General features: G+C 37.5%; 1 protein-coding gene across 1 annotated transcript in view; it reads right to left on the bottom strand.

Annotated features, from left to right (window-relative positions):
- Window positions 1-19,445, bottom strand: part of DHTKD1 (dehydrogenase E1 and transketolase domain containing 1) — a 169,380-nt gene that overhangs the window by 96,550 nt on the left and 53,385 nt on the right. The window contains exons 7-10 of the mRNA XM_053716471.1: window positions 14,919-15,117; window positions 13,536-13,848; window positions 11,996-12,080; window positions 9,420-9,559 (exon numbers count right to left, since the gene is read on the bottom strand). Of these exons, the coding sequence (XP_053572446.1) occupies window positions 9,420-9,559; window positions 11,996-12,080; window positions 13,536-13,848; window positions 14,919-15,117 (737 nt within the window). The remainder of the gene's footprint in view (window positions 1-9,419; window positions 9,560-11,995; window positions 12,081-13,535; window positions 13,849-14,918; window positions 15,118-19,445) is intronic.

Genomic DNA, 19,445 nt, shown 5'->3' with positions numbered 1-19,445 from the left:
AAGTTCACAGAACATGTTTATGAATAAAAATATTACAATAAAATATATTAATAATTAATGACAACAATAAATAACAGCTGCAGCAGCTGGGGCTTGAAAGCTACAATTTAAAGGGGTGATTACATTGGGTTGTAGGGTGCCTATATAACATCAATCTGGCATTTGTATTTAATACAAAGTAATATAATTTAATTCTGAATAAAATATTGGGGAAGGAGTGCCCCAGTAATCCCCTTTGAGAAAAATGTGGCATTTGCATTATACTGACTCAACAGAAAATAGGGCTGGTCTTCATATTTTTCCAGGGCTGCTTTTATTCCCAGTCCAGCCCTGGCTAAGGATGTTCCTCAGAGTACAGTATGTTTTGAGCACAATTGTTCAAGATGAGAACTAGCAGCAGTATAACACGCAATCTAGATAAAAGAATAATTTTTTCAAAAGTTAGTGGGAAGTTCTTTTTAAGAAACAGAGCTGGGGGATGTGTGTGTAGGACAGGTAGGGTGAGCTGGGGGCTGTGTGTGTAGGTGTGTGAGAGATAGGCAGCTAGGATGATCTGGGGGCTGTGTGTGTAGGGCAGGTAGGGTGAGCTGGGGGCAGTGTGTTTAGGGCAGGTAGGGTTGGGGTGAGGGAGAGGGAGGGACAGAGTGAAAGAGGGAGGGAGGGAGGGAGGGGGAGGGAGATTAGGAGATTTATTCTTCTGTTAAAGGGACATAGAAGTGTATCACTGAAATTTAAAAATGTTTCATTTTTAATAGAACAGACCAATTAGAAAGTCTGGCAAGGGATATTGATGAAATTTCAATTTTATCTCACCAAAAATACTATTACACACATATTAAAAGGTAGGCTATGGGTTCCATAATACCAATTCATGTACATCTGCTGGGCATATTAGCTCAGAGATTTCTGGTAATAAGTTTACCTTGATATAGGGTAGGTCGTCAAAGATCGCTTACCTGCAATAAACACTGTCAGTATCTTTCCCTTCGCCTGCAGCATCTTCCTTGGTGTTGCCATACCCAGCAGCCAGCACCCACCAGCAGGCAGTGTTCAAGCACAGTATCCACAGAGACACCAGCAGGTACAGGTAGCACAGCCAGTCTAGGAGTACCAGGGCCAACGCATAGAGAAGCAATGCAGGGGTCAAACCCATGTCAGAGCTCTGAGCTGGAAAACCTTAACAGGCAGGAGAAGAGAAACCACACAACTGTGTGAGGCTGTGAGCCCAGGGTGAAGGGGAAGATGTGAGCTTCATGACTGGCACAGGAGGGGTGTGAGAAATGAAAGAAGTTCAAGGAGCGTTAAAATAATTAGGTAAAGCAGGTGCTGGGTGGAACTTGAAGACAGCCAATCTGCTGGGAGTGATGTCATCAGCCTGTGCCGCTTAAAATGGTAGCTCAGGGATAGCTGCAGCAGCGGCTTAAGGTGGATTAGACTGACACACAATGATCTGATATTGACAGCAGTCACAGCACTGCTGCTGCGCCCTAGGCGGCTGCATAGTTGCCTAGTGGGAGCACCGGGTAAGTAGGTATGTATGTATGTATGTATGTATATATATATATATACACACACACACACAATTCAAGTAAAGGATAAGCACTCTTTAACCCCAGGTTGAGGTAAGAATATACCAGGGAGCATGTGTCAGATATAAACAGTCCAGAGCAAAGACAGCACTCACTGGATTTAAAGGACCAGTCAACACAGTAGATTTGCATAATCAACAAATGCAAGTTAACAAGACAATGCAATAGCACTTAGTCTGAACTTCAAATGAGTAGTAGATTTTTTTTCTGACAATTTTAAAAGTTATGTCTTTTTCCACTCCCCCTGTACCATGTGACAGCCATCAGCCATTCACAAATGCATACACGTACCATGTGACAGCCATCAGCCATTCACAAATGCATACACACTTATTCTTGTACATGCTCAGTAGGAGCTGTTCACTCAAAAAGTTTAAATATAAAAAGACTGTGCACATTTAGTTAATAGAAGTAAATTGGAAAGTTGTTTAAAATGGCATGCTCTATCTGATTAATGAAAGTTTAATTTTGATTGAGTGTCCCTTTAAGTAAAAAATAACTTTTATTGAAAAAAAGTTAAAAGCATAGTCCCATGACGTTTTGGTGTCCACAGACACCTTTGTCAAATGGCATCACCCAGCTTGAGGACCGTTGTATAATCCTGACATCCTGGATATATATATATATATATATATATATATATATATATATATATATACACACACACACACACATATACGCATTATAAATTAGATTGCACTTAGTTTTTAAGTTTTATTTAAATAAAAGAAATGCAGTGAGCTTCAGTTTCATACTTGTGTATGTATATAGTGGGAGCACCAGGTATATATGTATATATGTATGTATGTATGTATGTATGTATGTATGTATGTATGTATGTATATATATATATATATATATATATATATATATATATATATATATATATAGATGTATGGATGGATGTATGTATATATATACATATGCATACACACACATACATACATATATCTGATTAATGAAAGTTTAATTTTGATTGAGTGTCCCTTTAAGTAAAAAATAACTTTTATTGAAAAAAAGTTAAAAGCATAGTCCCATGACGTTTTGGTGTCCACAGACACCTTTGTCAAATGGCATCACCCAGCTTGAGGACCGTTGTATAATCCTGACATCCTGGATATATATATATATATATATATATATATATATATATATATATATATATATATATATATATACATACACACACACATATACATACATATATACACACATACATACACACATATACGCATTATAAATTAGATTGCACTTAGTTTTTAAGTTTTATTTAAATAAAAGAAATGCAGTGAGCTTCAGTTTCATACTTATGTATGTATATAGTGGGAGCACCAGGTATGTATGTATGTATGTATGTATGTATGTATGTATATATATATATATATATATATATATATGTATGGATGGATGGATGGATGTATATATATATATATATATATATATATATATATATATATATATATACACATATACATACACACACACATACATACATACATACATATATATATATATATATATATATATATATACATACATATACACACATTATAAATTAGATTGCACTTAGTTTTTTAGTTTAATTTAAATAAAATAAATGCAGTGAGCTTCAGTTTCCCAGAGAGCGTCATTACTTTCTATGAGCCAGATAATCAAACATTCTCTTGGATGGAGAGAGATTATAGTGCTGACTTCACAGGGGCAGAACCCACTGAATTTTCTAAGAAAAGGGGAGGAACCTGGAAATCCCAGAGAGGTGAGAGATGCCTTACATAGAACATAATGAAGCTCTCTGGGATACAAAATTTCACATGGGAGAGAGACAGTAACTGGGGAACCCCTAGGGTTGATATAAAGGCTCCGTTTGCATCAATGCCAAATTAAACTGAAATGTTTTCACTACAATTTAATTTGCGTTTGTCTATATTTTAGCATATATTACTTTTCTGTTAGGTAAAATAAGTGTATTGTGAATTTTGAGCAAACATCCCATGCATACAGCTGGTGAGACAAACCAATGAGACCAGCTTTTTTAACCCCTTAGTGACTACAGCACTTTTTAAATTTTCTTACCGTTTGGGACCAGGGCTATTTTTACATTTCTGTGGTGTTTTTCTTGCCATTAAATGGACTTTCTAAATATACCATTATTTTCATCATATATAATTTACTATAATTTTTTTTATAAAATATGATGAAAAAATTGAAAGAAAAAAACACACACTTTTTTAAACTTTGACCCCCAAAATCTGTTACACATCTACAACCATCAAAAAACACCCATACTAAATAGTTTCTAAATTTTGTCCTAAATTTAGAAATACCCAATGTTTACATGTTCTTTGCAAGTTATAGAGCAAACGTACAAGTAGCACTTTGCTATTTCCAAACCATTTTTTTTTTCAAAATTAGCGATAAGTACATTGGAACACTGATATCTGTCAGGAATCCCTGAATAACCCTTTACATGTATATATTTTTTTTAGTAGAGAACCCAAAGTATTGATCTAGGCCCATTTTGGTATATTTCATGCCACCATTTCACCACAAAATGCGAACAAATAAAAAAAAATCGTTCACTTTTTCACTAACTTTAGGTTTCTCACTGAAATTATTTACAAACAGCTTGTGCAATTATGGCACAAATGGTTGTAAATGTTTCTTTGGGATCCCCTTTGTTCAGAAATAGCAGACATATATGGCTTTGGCATTGCTTTTAGGTAATTAGAAGGCCGCTAAATGCTGCTGCGCACACTTGTATTGTGCCCAGCAGTTAAGGGGTTAATTAGGTAGCTTGTAGAGTTAATTGTAGCTTTAATGTAGAGATCAACCTCCCACCTGACACATCCCACCCTCTGATCTCTCTCTGACCCCCTCAAAAGCTTTCTTCCCTCCCCCATCTCACAATTGTCACCGCCATCTTAAGTACTGGCAGAAAGTCTGCCAGTATAATAAAGGTGCTTTTTTTTAAAAGAGATATATATATATATATATATATATATTATATTATATTATATTATATAAGTATAGGATCCCCCATTAACCCCCAACCTCCCTGATCCCCCCCCAAACAGCTCTCTCGGCCTCCCCCCTCGACCTATTGGCCGTCAAAATAAACACCACATTTTCTGTAGTGTAGCTGCCCTCCTTTCAATACCCTACCCCCTTCCCGATCCCTTTTCAAACATTTTTCCCCCTCCCTCTCCCTTCTTGGGCATAACGTTAATGTCCGTGTGCGCTCCCGAACCACGCCCCCCTGTCCCCTTGCGCGCTTCCGGACACTCAGGAACAGGATCTGGGACTCGCACTAGCGATGGACTGCCCACCCGCCTCCCTGCTATGGCTCCCACCCACCAACGATCAGCACCATTGCTGGCCTCTCTGCATCGGATGCTTAAAAAGGGTTATTGAAGGATGCCTCAATATCAAGGCATTACTGCAAAAACCTGAAAGCGGCTGGAAGCGATCAAGATGGCTTTCAGCGCTTGAAAACCTTGAGGACGTATAGGGTACAGTTTTTGTAGGACATACCCTGTACGTCCTTGGTCCTTAGGGGGTTAAAATGCTTAGAAAATTTCACAAGACTTGTAAGAGAACTTCAGACATACCCTGCAAACTCGCCTGTTCAGCCCAGGGAACTGCCCTTTCCCTCCCACTTTCTGAAACTGTTAGTTCACTATGAAGAAAATACAAATGCAATGTAATTTGTAAAATACACAAAAATTTAAGTATAATCCTAAATTATTAAAGTAACAAAGAAACATTCAAAGCATAATCCGAATGTGTAAAACCACTGCTAAATCTAAATTTTAATGTATTAAAATACAAATGAGAAAGAGCAAAGTTTAAATTTAATAATACTGAAAAGACTCAATCTGAAATGTACAGTAATATAAAATACAATGCACCAAGTGTAAGTGTAACAAAACTCTCATATCATGCAGTGCTATATTGCACAGGGCTCGTCTCTGCTTCACATACATAAATGAGAGAGATCTCGCCGTGCTGGAGAGTTCTAGACTTTTTCTTTTGAATATTCAGTGAGCTGAGCCTTTGTGAAGTCTGAACTACAATTTCTCTCCAAGCTGGAGCATCTTTGAATATCAGGGCCTCAGTGTAAAGGACATGAACCTTAAAGGGACACTAAACCCAAATATTTTTTTTCATGATTCAAGTAGAGAACACAATTTTTTTTTTTTTTTGTTTTTTTTAATAATTTTTATTGAGGAAATATGCAAATACAAGAAAACAGAAAATGCGTCCACATGAAATCAAACATAGAAAGTACATTTTCATAACTCTCTAATAAAAAATGGTTATAAACAAGAGCCCTAAGGTGGTGGTATTAGGGTAGTGAGATTCATTACTTCTACATATCTAGTCATAAAAAGAGTTTTAACCAGTTATAGGGACCAAACCAACAGTCAGAATGTAATGTCTAATGATGGTTAAAGGATTTCATCCAAAAGCGTAGATCTAGAATCGTATGCTATATGGGTTGAGAGTGATAGAATGGGCTCGTGTGTGAAAGAGAGATATGGTTGGGACAGGTAAATATGATACCTCTTTTATAACCTAGGTATTGAAAAGTTATATGGGAGTTAGCAAAGTGGTTTTAATTGGGGGAGGGAGTGTTCAGCGGGCCAAAGCCGCTCTAATAAGGGGAGAAGGGAAGGAGGGGGGGCGGAGACTGTGGAGATATGAATCCGAAAAGACTGTTGAAATACTATGGGTATCTGCGTATAAAGTCTATGGGGAGATTTCTCACAAAAATTATTTATAGGGAGATAAACTACTGTATACTGTCTGGGATAGTGTTTAGTCAGATAAAGGGCCAATAATGTGTATAGGAATGAGGTAGTGTGGGGGAATATATAAGGGGAGTTTTAGTCAAATGATAGTCTGATTACGACCCTCCTGAGGCAATATTTCAGCTGAGATGAAGCTATAATAGTAGTGTACTGAGGAATATAGATGTGGTTGTGGGCTAGTTACCTTTTCTGTGATCATTCTGATGCTAGGGGCTAGGAGAGAATGTGACTGCCATTGTCACAGGAAACATGACTGATTATAACCATAATGATGTGCAAAGTCAGAGAGCAATAATAAAAGATATTATTACATAGGACATTCCAAAATATAACCGGCTGACATATAGTTATCCACATAATAATTGAGAAATAAAATAACTTGTCTAACCTAGGTATAGCGGTAGAATATAACCATACTTGCAAGTAGAGGTATGTTAGACCCAGCAATATTATAGAGAGCCCCAGGTCCCCGTGGATAGAGGTAGCAACCCGTTATGACAGCAAGATTTATAGCATGGGGGAATTTCCTGAGGAAGCTAGTTTACTACGTGCCTTAAAAATGTCCGACTTAACATGTCCAACAAAGAAAGGTAAGAGCATGTAGTTCGGGAGCTAAATATACAGGCATCAGTTCTAGAGCACAGGCATATGTAGTGACCTGTATTGTGTAGGTAATTAAGCTCATCTAATACAGTATATGTGGCCCCAGACTAAGAGGAGATATTTATGATGCTTTGGACAATCTAACAGCCACAGTAGGGGGTTAATGAACATGTAAAATGGAGGGAGAAAACATTCTAATGTCCCTTTAAATAAACTTCTATTCCGCTGCGTCATGGGGGATATGCCATAAATTAAACATGAACTGGCTGCTTACCAAATATCCATCAGTGTGCTAGGACCTAGGGGTTAGAAACTAGCTCCAAATAGCTGCATTAAGAGGTGGATATAAGACCAGTGTCAACAGCCAGACCGACCTAGTAGGGCAGGGTTACGCTTTCTTTAGTGTATCTCTATAAGGTAACAGCTTATGGCAGTATTTAGGAGAAACAAAATGAAATATCTACTATAGTATTGATAAGAATTGCATTGAATCATTTGTGTATATCTGCCAGAGAGTATTATGAGTGTGATAGGCAGGCGTGCCAACTTAATCTATAGGTATCCTTGTGCAGCTAAGACAGCCTCATCTACACACTGCAACAGTATTCCCTCACTATATATTCGTCTGCCTCCATACTATGCTATATCCTGTAATAGGGAAATGACAGTAAATGATCACTATCTCCACCAGCCCATATCAAACTGACTATATATTAAATATAACAAATGTACTTCTAATAGAGTGAGCCAGTAATTAATAATTTGTGAGATAAACAGTAAAGTCATATAACTTAGTAAAACTAGGTTTTTTAGACCAAAAGATTTAGGACCATTACAAAAACCATTAGAACCTGCAAACAAAGATAAAGTCTCAGTCTACTTTTAAGGAAAGCGGTGTTACAGAGTTGTTGTTTTTTTTTTTTTTTTGACTGTTTTTACCTGATGCCCAGCTTGGAATAATACATAGACGGTGTGGCTCCAGTGATTCTCCCCTTTAGGGCAAGAGACCGTTTCCCTCCTCCTGGGACCATGGAGAGGCTCACGTAATATGCAGCTTTCCAGAGGCTAAAGTGACACCACAGCCACCTCGGGATTAGACATCTTTCAAATGGCCATATTCCAATTGTATAGATGTCCCTCTGTGAGTGAAGGGTAGGTTTGCCTGTAAAAGCGGGAAGCAAGGGCAAGCTCCCTAGGGTGTCTATCTGCGTTGACAACGCTCCCCTAACACAGCAGGAGGCAGCGTGTAGGCGATCCAGATGATCAATTAACTTTTCTCCAAAAGGAGACGGCATGCTCTGAGCTTGGGTAGTTATCAGCAGAGTCTGAGAATGCTCCCCGGCTGAGTAGGTGGTAGTCTCAGGAGTGACAGCATAACCAGCAAGTCCCTGACCGGAGTTGTCTTGCAATTCACGCAGCTCATTTGGTGTTGTAGTAGTGCGGGCATTAGGGTTCTCGTTATTGTTAAATGATACAAGGAGATCTCCCTCTTGGCCATACATCTCTTCTTGTAATGTGCCAATAAGCTCCTGGAAAAACTGCTTGAGATCGCGGTAATGGCTATCAAACGTGAGAAGTGTGTTACGTTCCCAGTATGTTATAGAGTCCAGCAGAGAAGGGCCGTGGCCAAAAGGTTTTTCTAATGCCAAAGTTGTCATTGCAAGATCCGCAATGCTATGTGAGGGTAACACTGGCACTTTTTCTTGATAGGTAGACCGGGGGTACTAGTATGCTCACGACTGCGCTCCTCAGAAGTTCCACGTGGTCTACAGTATGGCCGCTCAGTACACCGCTTATGTGGTTACTGTTGGTGGTGGAAAAATGAACCGAGTTGTCCTTTCTGTCTCTATAGACTTCTCAGTATGGGTCTATGGGTCCTTGGTCATAATTCAGGATATTGTTGGGCAAAACTGAACGGTCCGATTATATAATAAAGGTAAAGTTTGAGCAGAGCTCTCTTAGTGTGCGACCGTTCAGTTACCCTGCTTGCTCCGCCGAGAACACAATTTTAAACAACATTCCAATTTACTTCTATTATCTAATTGGCTTCATTCTTTAGATATCCTTTGTTGAAGAAATAGCAATGCACATGGGTGAGCCAATCACGCGAGGCATCTATGTGCAGCAACCAATCAGCAGTTACTTAGCCTATCTAGATATGCTTTTTTTTACCAAAGTATATCAAGAGATTAAGGCAAATTAGATAATAGAAGTAAATTAGAAAGTTATTTAAAAGTGCATGCTCTTTCTAAATCATGAAAGAAAAAATTGGGTTTCATGTCCCTTTAATTCTCAGGGCATTTAGAAGGTGTGTTCTTGAGTTCTATTCACGTCATGCAATCAGAAACCATCATATCTGTAATCTAATTAAGGACTTATGCACACAAGGGACCTATTATTTCATAAGTTACAATACCTCCAAGAAACCTTTCTGGTCAGGTATCATATGGTTCAGAGGAATGCATGTGTCATTGGTCTCCTGGCAAACGAACATCGCGTGTCTCTGGCTAAAGGTTCCACGCCCTACGTCCTGTCCACTTATCCGAATGTTAAACCCTTCAAAAAGGAAAAAAACACTTTTCAAAATATAGATGACACAAAGGAGGTTTTTATTTACAGATCAATCTATGTGATTGGAACTAACTACTTATAATAAGTGGGAGATGAACATCTAATTGTGAATCCTTTGTTGTAAAGCATACCTAGGTAGGAATGGGAGCAGCAGTGCACAATTGGGAGCTAAAAGGTGATTGGTGCCTACGTACATATGTCTCTTGCTATTGGCTCAGATGTGTTCAGCTAGCTCCTTGCAATGCATTGCCACTCTGGAGGTGACTTTAACTATGTGTTTAACCCACTTGCAGCTCAATCACAATCCCTTAGAAAAGCTTATCCTATTATTTATCTACAAAAATCCCTATGTGTTTTAAAGAGAAATATTTAGATAAACTTTTCTAAAGGATTGTGATCGACTCCTTAGTTCTATGCAAGAAACGGTGCAATAATAAACATATTCTCTTTGTACTTTAAGTCCCTTTACCCAAGATAATGTGGCCACCTACCCCGGATGTTGGTTAGCTTTTATTTTTTTTATTTTTTTTAAATGTCACCAGGCCCACCAATTTAAAGGGACATGAAAGTCAAATTTTTTCTTTCATGATTTAGAAAGAGCATACAATTTTAAACAACTATCTAATTTACTTCTATTATCTAATTTGCTTAATTCTCCTTATATCATTTGCTGAAAAGCATATCTAGATAGGCCCAGTTGCTGCTGATTGGTGGCTGCACATAGATGCCTCATGTGATTGGCTCACCCAAGTGTTAGTCTATTTCTTCAACAAAGGATATCTAAAGAATGAAGCAAATTAGATTATAGAAGTACATTGGAATATTGTTTAAAATTGTTTTCTCTGCCTAAGTAATGATAGAAAAATGTTGGGTTTAGTGTCCCTTTAAAGGGATAGGAATAGTTAAAATTAAACTTGTAGGATTCAGATAGAACATGTCATTTTAAGACATTTCTAAATTCACTTCAATTTTCAAATGTGCTTTGTTCTTTGATATCTCTTGTTGGAAAATAATATGCACATATACTACACTAGTGGGAGATAGCTGCTGATTGGTGCCTGCATACATTCGTCTCTTGTGATTGGCTAACTAGATAAGTTCAGCTGGCTGCCAAAAGTGCAAGGCTGTTCCTTCAGCAAAGGATAACAAGAGAATGAAGCACATTTGATAATAGAAGTAAATTGGAAAGTTGTTTAAAATTGTATGCTCTATCCAAATCATGAAGGAAAATGTTAGGGTTTCCTGTCCTTTTAAGTGATAATAAAATGTAAATTATCAAAATGTAAAACTAAGAAACTATTGTTGTGCAGGGAATAATCCAACAACAAAATAAAAATTGTGTCCAATATGTTCATTGTAAAACAATCTATCAAATGGATAAAATCACGCAATGATTTCCCTGAGAGCGTGCAAGCAGAGTGCTACACAATAGGGTTAATCCGAGCATCAGACAATATATAGCACCAGCAAGGTAACAAAGGGTTAAGTTTGACTCATGTTCCTTTAAGCATTGTCTGATATGCTGTCTGCATCCAATACTCTGTACTTCTATGCCAGACAGCAAATGACAAAGAAAAATACATAAAGAGTATTGCTATAAAAAATCCCAATAAAAGTAGAACAGAACATGACAAAGCAATCATCAGGCTAAGGGCATAAAGAGACAGTAAAGTTAACTTTCAGACAGAGCATACAATGTAAACAACCTTCCAGTTTAATTTTATTATCTAGTTTGATTCATTTTCTTGTTTTCCTTCATTGAAAAGAAAACCTAGGTATGCTCAGGATCTGCAATGCACTACTGGGGGCTAGCTGATTTTTGGAGGCTACACACATATGCCTCTTGTCATTGGCTTGTTCAACTAGCTCCCAGTATTGCACTGTTGCTCTTTCAACAAATATCACAAATGTAAAGCAAATTTAATAATAGAAGTAAATTGGAAAGTTGTTTAAAATGTTATTGTCAGACTCATATTAATGCCTTATAATATTATTCGTAGGTCTATTGCATCAGACTTCTACCACGGTGTATACTTTTTCCAGTTGCCAAGGATCCCAGGTCATAAGGTTATCAGTCACCATATTATCAATTTGTAGTTGGCTGAGCTCACCATAACTCTCCATCTAATGCTTTTACTACTTACCAATTTCTTTTATTATTCTGCAAAGAACTCCTAATTTTCACCAATCTGCTGTTCACTTCCACCATACAACTAATTAGCTATAGGGTTTACAGAACAAGGCATACATAGACATAAAAGCAATGGCTCGATGGCTGCAAACAAAATAAGGGCACCATATATGCCAGTTTTCTTATGTTTGTTCTGTACAAGAATTCTTTTTTTTTATATACATGAGAAAAAAATCAAAAAAATCCCATAACCTCATAAACAGGATAACAGCGTATGTATTTGCTCTCACCTTGACAAAGCAAGGAGCCAAACGCCAACGCCTCAGCTGTGCCCCAGTCTAACTTGGTTCCTTCTTGCAGCTTTTGGACTCTAGACTAAAGTAACAAATAAAATATGTATTGTCAGTTATTGTCAAATCTCAGTTTAACCCCCCACCCTGCAGTTTACATGAAAGAATTATATTAAGTTATCAAATATACATTTATATCCACTCAGCTGAAACAACAGAGGAATTGAAAACCACTTTTTAAAGGCCAAAAAACAGAAATATAATCACAGCAATGTTATCAGTGGTAAGCAGGACATATAAGCACAGCAATATGAACAAACAGTGTCACATTATTTTACAAACTAATACAGAATCAGCTAAGGATTACTCACTGGCTGTTATTAGACATAGACAGAGTACATGTTTTATAGCAAATCTATATTATTCACCCCAATTTAAAATAAAGTGGGTTAGATTACAAGGGGAGTGCAGGGTGAGTTATCTGTTGCGCGACCTAATCTAATATTACAAGTGGACGGTTAAATATTTTAACCAAAGCATCTTAATGCAGCGGAATTTTTTTTAGTGCCCCTATACTTTTAATGGATAGAGCAGGGGGTGCTATTAGCGAGCACATTGTGCTTGTTATACAAGCTGTGAGTTAAATATTGCGCTCAAGCACAAATACGGATGTAAAATGTAGTATTTAAGACCTGACGTGAGCCATACTTATTATTAGTCTAGCACAGAACTACATGATGAACTACTTGCATTCTTGTGCAATGCTGCCCCTCCCCCAGAGCAACCAACCCTGTCCTCGAGCCTCCCCAACAGGCCAGGTTTTCAGGATTACCTAGGATGAGAGCAGGTAAAATAACCATGGTTACTAATCAGCTGATTATTTCACCTGTGCTCCAGTTCAGATAACCTGAAAATGTGGCCTGTTAGGGAGGCCTGAGGACAGGTTTGAAAAGCAGTGCTCTAGAGCAGGAAATGCCAATCACCCCAAACAAGTGAGTGTCAGGGTAATTGATCTCACGAACTTTGAGGTGGAAGAGAAAAAAAAAAAGTTTTGGCTTCTTAAAAGGGACACTTAAAGTCAAAATTAAACTTTTATGATTCAGATAGAGCAGCACTTTTAAGAAACTTTCCAATGTACTTCTATAATCAAATCTTGCACATTCTTTTTATATACACACACTTTTTGAGTCACTAGCTCCTACTGAGCATGTGCACAAGTTCACAGGGTATACTAGTCTGTGATTGGCTGACGGCTGTCACATGATACAGGCAGGCAGCAAATGGGGAAAAGATAAATTTGTCAGAAAATAAAAATCTGCTTATTTGAAATTCACAGTAAGTGTTTTTGCATTGTCTTTATAGTATGCACTTGTTAATTATGCAATTCTACTGTAATTAATTAGTGGTTTTTTAAATCTATGTGCAGCAGGCTTGGTTATGTGAACCTGCAGCTTAATAAAATGCACCCTATGTATGAAAGCTTGCATGGAATGCAGTTTTGTCCCTGGAGTCCTACATACCAGCTGCTAGGAAGTAGTACCTGAGCATGCATCTTCAAAAGATGACTGTGCATTTGGATTTCCTCAGGAACTTCCACAGTTTTGGCACCAATAAACTTCAAAAGATCAGCTGGTAAACCTGTGTCCCACGTGGTGATCCGAGCAGACGGCTCAACCATTTCATGCCAGTGAGCCTGCAAGTTAGTGGATGGAGGGCTGTAGAGTGTCATATTGGCAAGGTGGTCATTTAGTTTGGAATAATACACTGTCTTAATGTCAGAAGTCTCTTCCTCTGTCATAAGTCCTTCAGATATCAGACGATCAGCGTATACATCTGGAATACTTTTCCGTGCCCTAAAAATAAACAAATGCTAGTTTGACAACCTAATGTCTTTCCTCCTCCTAAATTACACAACACTCTAATATAACCAATAGAGGGCCAGATTACAAGTGGAGCACTATTTAGCGCTTACCTTCAAACAATAACACCACCAGAAGTAAACTTTTTGTGTGTGGCTTAGCTCTCATTTTACGAAAGTTAAAGTTTTGCACGCAAGTGAAACCCAACATGTGCTAACCAAAGGACTTTGGATATTGTGACCGAATTAACTTGTTCTGCCCATAAACTTCAATGGAGCATGCTATTAAAAAAAACAAACAACTAACACTTATCGATCATGCGCTAACCTGACACCATATTAAACTCACAGCGCTATACCCAGGAGTTAATATATTTTACATTCCAATGTTCTTCACATAATATAGCCCTTTCCATTCAAACACCTTGTGATATGCCATATACTTTTTAACCATTATAAAAAAAAATATTTATAAGAATAATTTTTATTAGATAGTGTATATATGAGTATAACACTCTATTTTAACAAATTTATATTGTGTTTAATGCAACTTTAATTTTAGCCTTAAGCCTTTACGTAATGTCTTCAGTCGCGCAAACCTGATGCTCGCTAATTTGTTTAAGTTTTTTTACTTAAAAGAGGCGATACAATAGAAACGTTCAAGTGTATTTAGCGGTTTTATAAGGCTGAGGCTGTGAGTATTTTCAATATAAACAGCAGCACCAGAACAAGTTATCAAGCAGCAGATTCAGGAGTAATTTGCAGAAACGTTTCTTTACTGAAAGGGTAGTTGATTCATGGAATAAGCTTCCATTAGACAAACTTTGTAGGGTACTTCAGGAACACCTGGGATAAGCATATCCTACAGACTAAGCTTACTCTTTATAGGAAAAATTTATTAGGCCTACAGTTTGTATCTACTGTCAAAATCTGTGTATTTCTGTTACAAATCACTTTGAAGGGACAATAATATCATAAAAAGGTCAACTTCAAATATTATTTGTTTTGTGCATTCTCACTGAAGAGCTTAATCAGCTATTGCTAAAGTATAAATCTCCCACTTACCGGATGATTTTGTACATGCCAGGATTTGTAAAAGTCGGCTCATCAAGTTCATTATGACCCCATTGCCGGTAGCATAGTAAATCTACAATGACATCTTTTCTAAAGTGTCTCTGATATTCAACTGCTAGTCGCGTAGCTCTCACTACCTCTTCTGGGTCATCACCATTAACATGGATTACAGCACAACCGATTATTTTGCCTAGAAGAAAAGAAAGGAAAAAAAAGCTGTCAGCAAAACCTAAACAAGAAAGGGCTATCATTTTAGATAACAATCATGCTGCTGTCCACCTTCTTTTAGTTTCACCTAGCAGAAGGCTATCCTGAAGCAGACTTAAAAGGGACAGGAAACATACATAGACCATACAATTTTAAACAACTTTCCAATTTACTTCCATGATAAAATTTGCTTTTTTCTCTTGTTATCCTTTGCTGAAAGAACAGCATTGCACTACTGGCAGCAAGATGAACTCATCTAATCAGCCAATCACAAGACAAATGTGTGCAGGCACCAATTAGCAGCAGCTTCCACTAGTGTAGGATATGTGTGTATTTTACATGCAAGTTTAATTTGACTTCCCTATACCTTTAAAGCTTTGTTTTGATACATATTCTGATTTTTGCTCCATCAATGTTGTCAATGTGGATTGCTTACAGAAGCGGCATCATATTGCTTCATCAATTACAAATATAACACCGTCAATGAATGCACTAAAAGAAGCTCCTCTACAAGAGGAATGGATTCATCAGTGCAACAATAATGCTGAATGCCAAGATTGTTAACTCTAAGGTATGGCCACCTAGAAGAAACAGCGCACAACCTGCTAGTGGAGGCTTTCTGCGAGCGAGATCCAAAAGGACAGAAAGTCAGCCAAAACTGCCCACGGCATAATGTAGTCTACTACAGAATTTTGTAGTCAACTGCTAGATGACAAAGTACTGCTAGCAAATCAGAGAAATAAACTTCTCTCTACCTTTAGAAGATCGTTGCACAACTACAATATTAGCTATGCTGTCAATGTCCACAGGGAAAAACGTACAATGGTTCTTTGCAGACTTTTTAAAAACCGGCCTGCTTATAGTACATCAACTTATAGTCAGCCACTTATTAATCCGGAAACGCATGCTCACAGATCCATCCCTCATCAAGACTCATCTCGGATTAAGCAACACATTAATAAAATTGCTCAAGGCAACGTTGATTTCTCTAAATGGACTAAAATAAAGCTACAAGCTTTTTATCTTAACACAATATATGGAACTCTGTTTCCTACATCGTTCCAGGCTCCTGGAACCTTTGCTGCTCAAGCGTTCTTGCACAAGGATAGACTAACTGGTCTGGGCTAAACAGAAAATGTGTATTTAAAATGAGAATTAATATTTGGATGACACTTGAATAATACTGGTTACCCTGGCTGTGATGTATCTGTTACTGTAAGCATTTTGCTTTTCAAAATTGCACTCAATAAAAGCTTGTTTTTACTTTGAGAGCTGGTCCATGTGTCTTGGGACCAGTCAACACTGTAGATTTGCATAATCAACAAATGCAAGATAACAAGACAATACAATAGCACTTAGTCTGAACTTCAAATGAGTAGTAGATTTTTTTTCTGACAATTTTAAAAGTTATGTCTATTTCCACTCTCCCTGTACCATGTGACAGCCATCAGCCAATCACAAATGCATACACACTTATTCTTGCACATGCTCAGTAGGAGCTGGTGACTCAAAAAGTTTAAATATAAAAAGACTGCACATTTTATTAATGGAAGTAAATTGGAAAGTTGTTTAACATGGCATGCTCTATCTGAATCATGAAAGTTTAATTTTGATTGAGTGTCCCTTTAAGTGACATGGTTCCCAGGTCTTTTCTTAAAATCCATCTTTTTAATCAATACTAGGTCAGTCATCATACCTTTGGTCTACTCTTCTTAAAAGGGACAGTCTACTTGAAAATTTGTATTGTTTAAAAAGACAGATAATCCCTTTATTACCCATTCCCCAGTTTTGCATAACCAACAGAGTTATAATAATACACTTTCTACCTCTGTGATTACCTTGTATCTAAGCCTCTGAAGACTGCCCCTTATCTCAGTGCTTTTGATAGACTTGCATTTTAGCCAATCAGTGAAGACTCCTAAATAACTCCATGGGAGTGAGCACAATGTTATATATGACACACATGAACTAGTACAGTCTAACTGTAAAAAACTTTCAAAATGTTCTGAGCTAAGAGGCGGTTTTCAACGGTTTAGAAATCAGATTGTGCCTACCTAGGTTTAGCTTTTCAAAAATACCACCTAGGGAACAAAGACAATTTGATGATAAAAGTAAATTGAAAAGTTGTTTAAAATTGCTTGCCCTATCTGAATCATGAAAGTTTAATTTTGACTAGACTGTCCCTTTAATATAACATTATTTGAAGGCCAACATTAGCTTGTAATATATCTACTCTTTATACTTGCTACTGCTACTAACATAATATATGAGTTAAATTGTACACATATCTCAAGCACTGATAAGCATTTACTATTAAATTGAGAATACCTTCCACCTCTTTGCTCCTATATGCTGGTATATTAGCAGTTTTTCATTAGAGGATTTACCCTCCTCTCTATTAGAAGTTCATAACATTAATTAATAAAATGAGATAGGGTGCACATGAGTGACTGAATTAAACAAACTTGTGCAAGATAAAAGCTTTACAGCGTGATAGGTACTCAGCTCTGGTCCTGTATTTGAAAAAATGGAGCTGAGGGCAGTCAGCTAACCCTCCCAACAGTAAGATGTAAATTCTTTTTTTTTTTTTACAGTTTAACCCTTTCACTGCTAAGTCTTTTTTCAACCTCCCCCCCTCCCTCCCCCAGGTCAATTTTGAGCTTTTTTGCTACCTACATTTAAAGGGACAGTCAACACCAGAATTTTTGTTGTTTAAAAAGAAAGATAATCCCTTTATTACCCATTTCCCAATTTTGCATAACCAACACAGTTATAATAATATACTTTTTACCTCTGTGATTATCTTGTATCTAAGCCTCTGCAAACTGCCCCCTTGTTTCAGTTCTTTTGACAGACATGCAGTTTAGCCAATCAGTGCTCAGTCCTAGGTCACTTTACGTGCATGAGCTCAATGTTATCTATATGAAACATGTGAACTAATGCCCTCTAGTGGTCAAAATGTATTCAGATTAGAGGCAGTCTTCAAGGTCTAAGAAATTAGCATATGAACCTCCTAGTTTTAGCTTTCAACTAAGAATACCAAGAGAACAAAGCAAAATTGGTGATAAAAGTAAATTGGGAAGTTGTTTAAAATTGCATGCCCTATTTAAAACATGAAAGTTTTTTTTGGACTTGACTGTCCCTTTAAACCCTATACATTTATATATTGCTTTTTCAGCATGCCCTGTAAATTCACAATATGCCATTATTATATTTTTATTTCATGGCAGGTGAGATAGCTGTGTTGTAAAAAAAAAAAAAAAAAAAGCATTGATTTTAGTAAACAATATTGAAAATGTCCCAGTGATCACTGCTGTTACTGTGATCACCTTACTAAATTGGCATGAGAAAGGTAGCCACATGTAAAATAGAGGCCCATACAGGTTATTTGGAGTTATAATATAGATTAAAGAGGTCTCATTGTGCAGTACACCACAGTGATCACCTAACTATACAGAAAAAAACAGAATTTATGTTTACCTGATAAATTACTTTCTCCAACGGTGTGTCCGGTCCACGGCGTCATCCTTACTTGTGGATATTCTCCTCCCCAACAGGAAATGGCAAAGAGCCCAGCAAAGCTGGTCACATGATCCCTCCTAGGCTCCGCCTTCCCCAGTCATTCGACCGACGTAAAGGAGGAATATTTGCATAGGAGAAATCATATGATACCGTGGTGACTGTAGTTAAAGAAAATAAATTATCAGACCTGATTAAAAAACCAGGGCGGGCCGTCGACCGGACACACCGTTGGAGAAAGTAATTTATCAGGTAAACATAAATTCTGTTTTCTCCAACATAGGTGTGTCCGGTCCACGGCGTCATCCTTACTTGTGGGAACCAATACCAAAGCTTTAGGACACGGATGAAGGGAGGGAGCAAATCAGGTCACCTAGATGGAAGGCACCACGGCTTGCAAAACCTTTCTCCCAAAAATAGCCTCAGAAGAAGCAAAAGTATCAAATTTGTAAAATTTAGTAAAAGTGTGCAGTGAAGACCAAGTCGCTGCCTTACATATCTGATCAACAGAAGCCTCGTTCTTGAAGGCCCATGTGGAAGCCACAGCCCTAGTAGAATGAGCTGTGATTCTTTCAGGAGGCTGCCGTCCGGCAGTCTCGTAAGCCAATCTGATGATGCTTTTAATCCAAAAAGAGAGAGAGGTAGAAGTTGCTTTTTGACCTCTCCTTTTACCAGAATAAACAACAAACAAAGAAGATGTTTGTCTAAAATCCTTTGTAGCATCTAAATAGAATTTTAGAGCACGAACTACATCCAAATTGTGCAACAAACGTTCCTTCTTTGAAACTGGAT

Source organism: Bombina bombina, chromosome 6, assembly GCF_027579735.1.
Source record: "Bombina bombina isolate aBomBom1 chromosome 6, aBomBom1.pri, whole genome shotgun sequence".
NCBI lineage: Eukaryota > Metazoa > Chordata > Amphibia > Anura > Bombinatoridae > Bombina > Bombina bombina.
The sequence above is the reverse complement of the archived record's forward strand: the minus strand, read 5'-3'. Positions and strand labels throughout refer to the sequence as shown.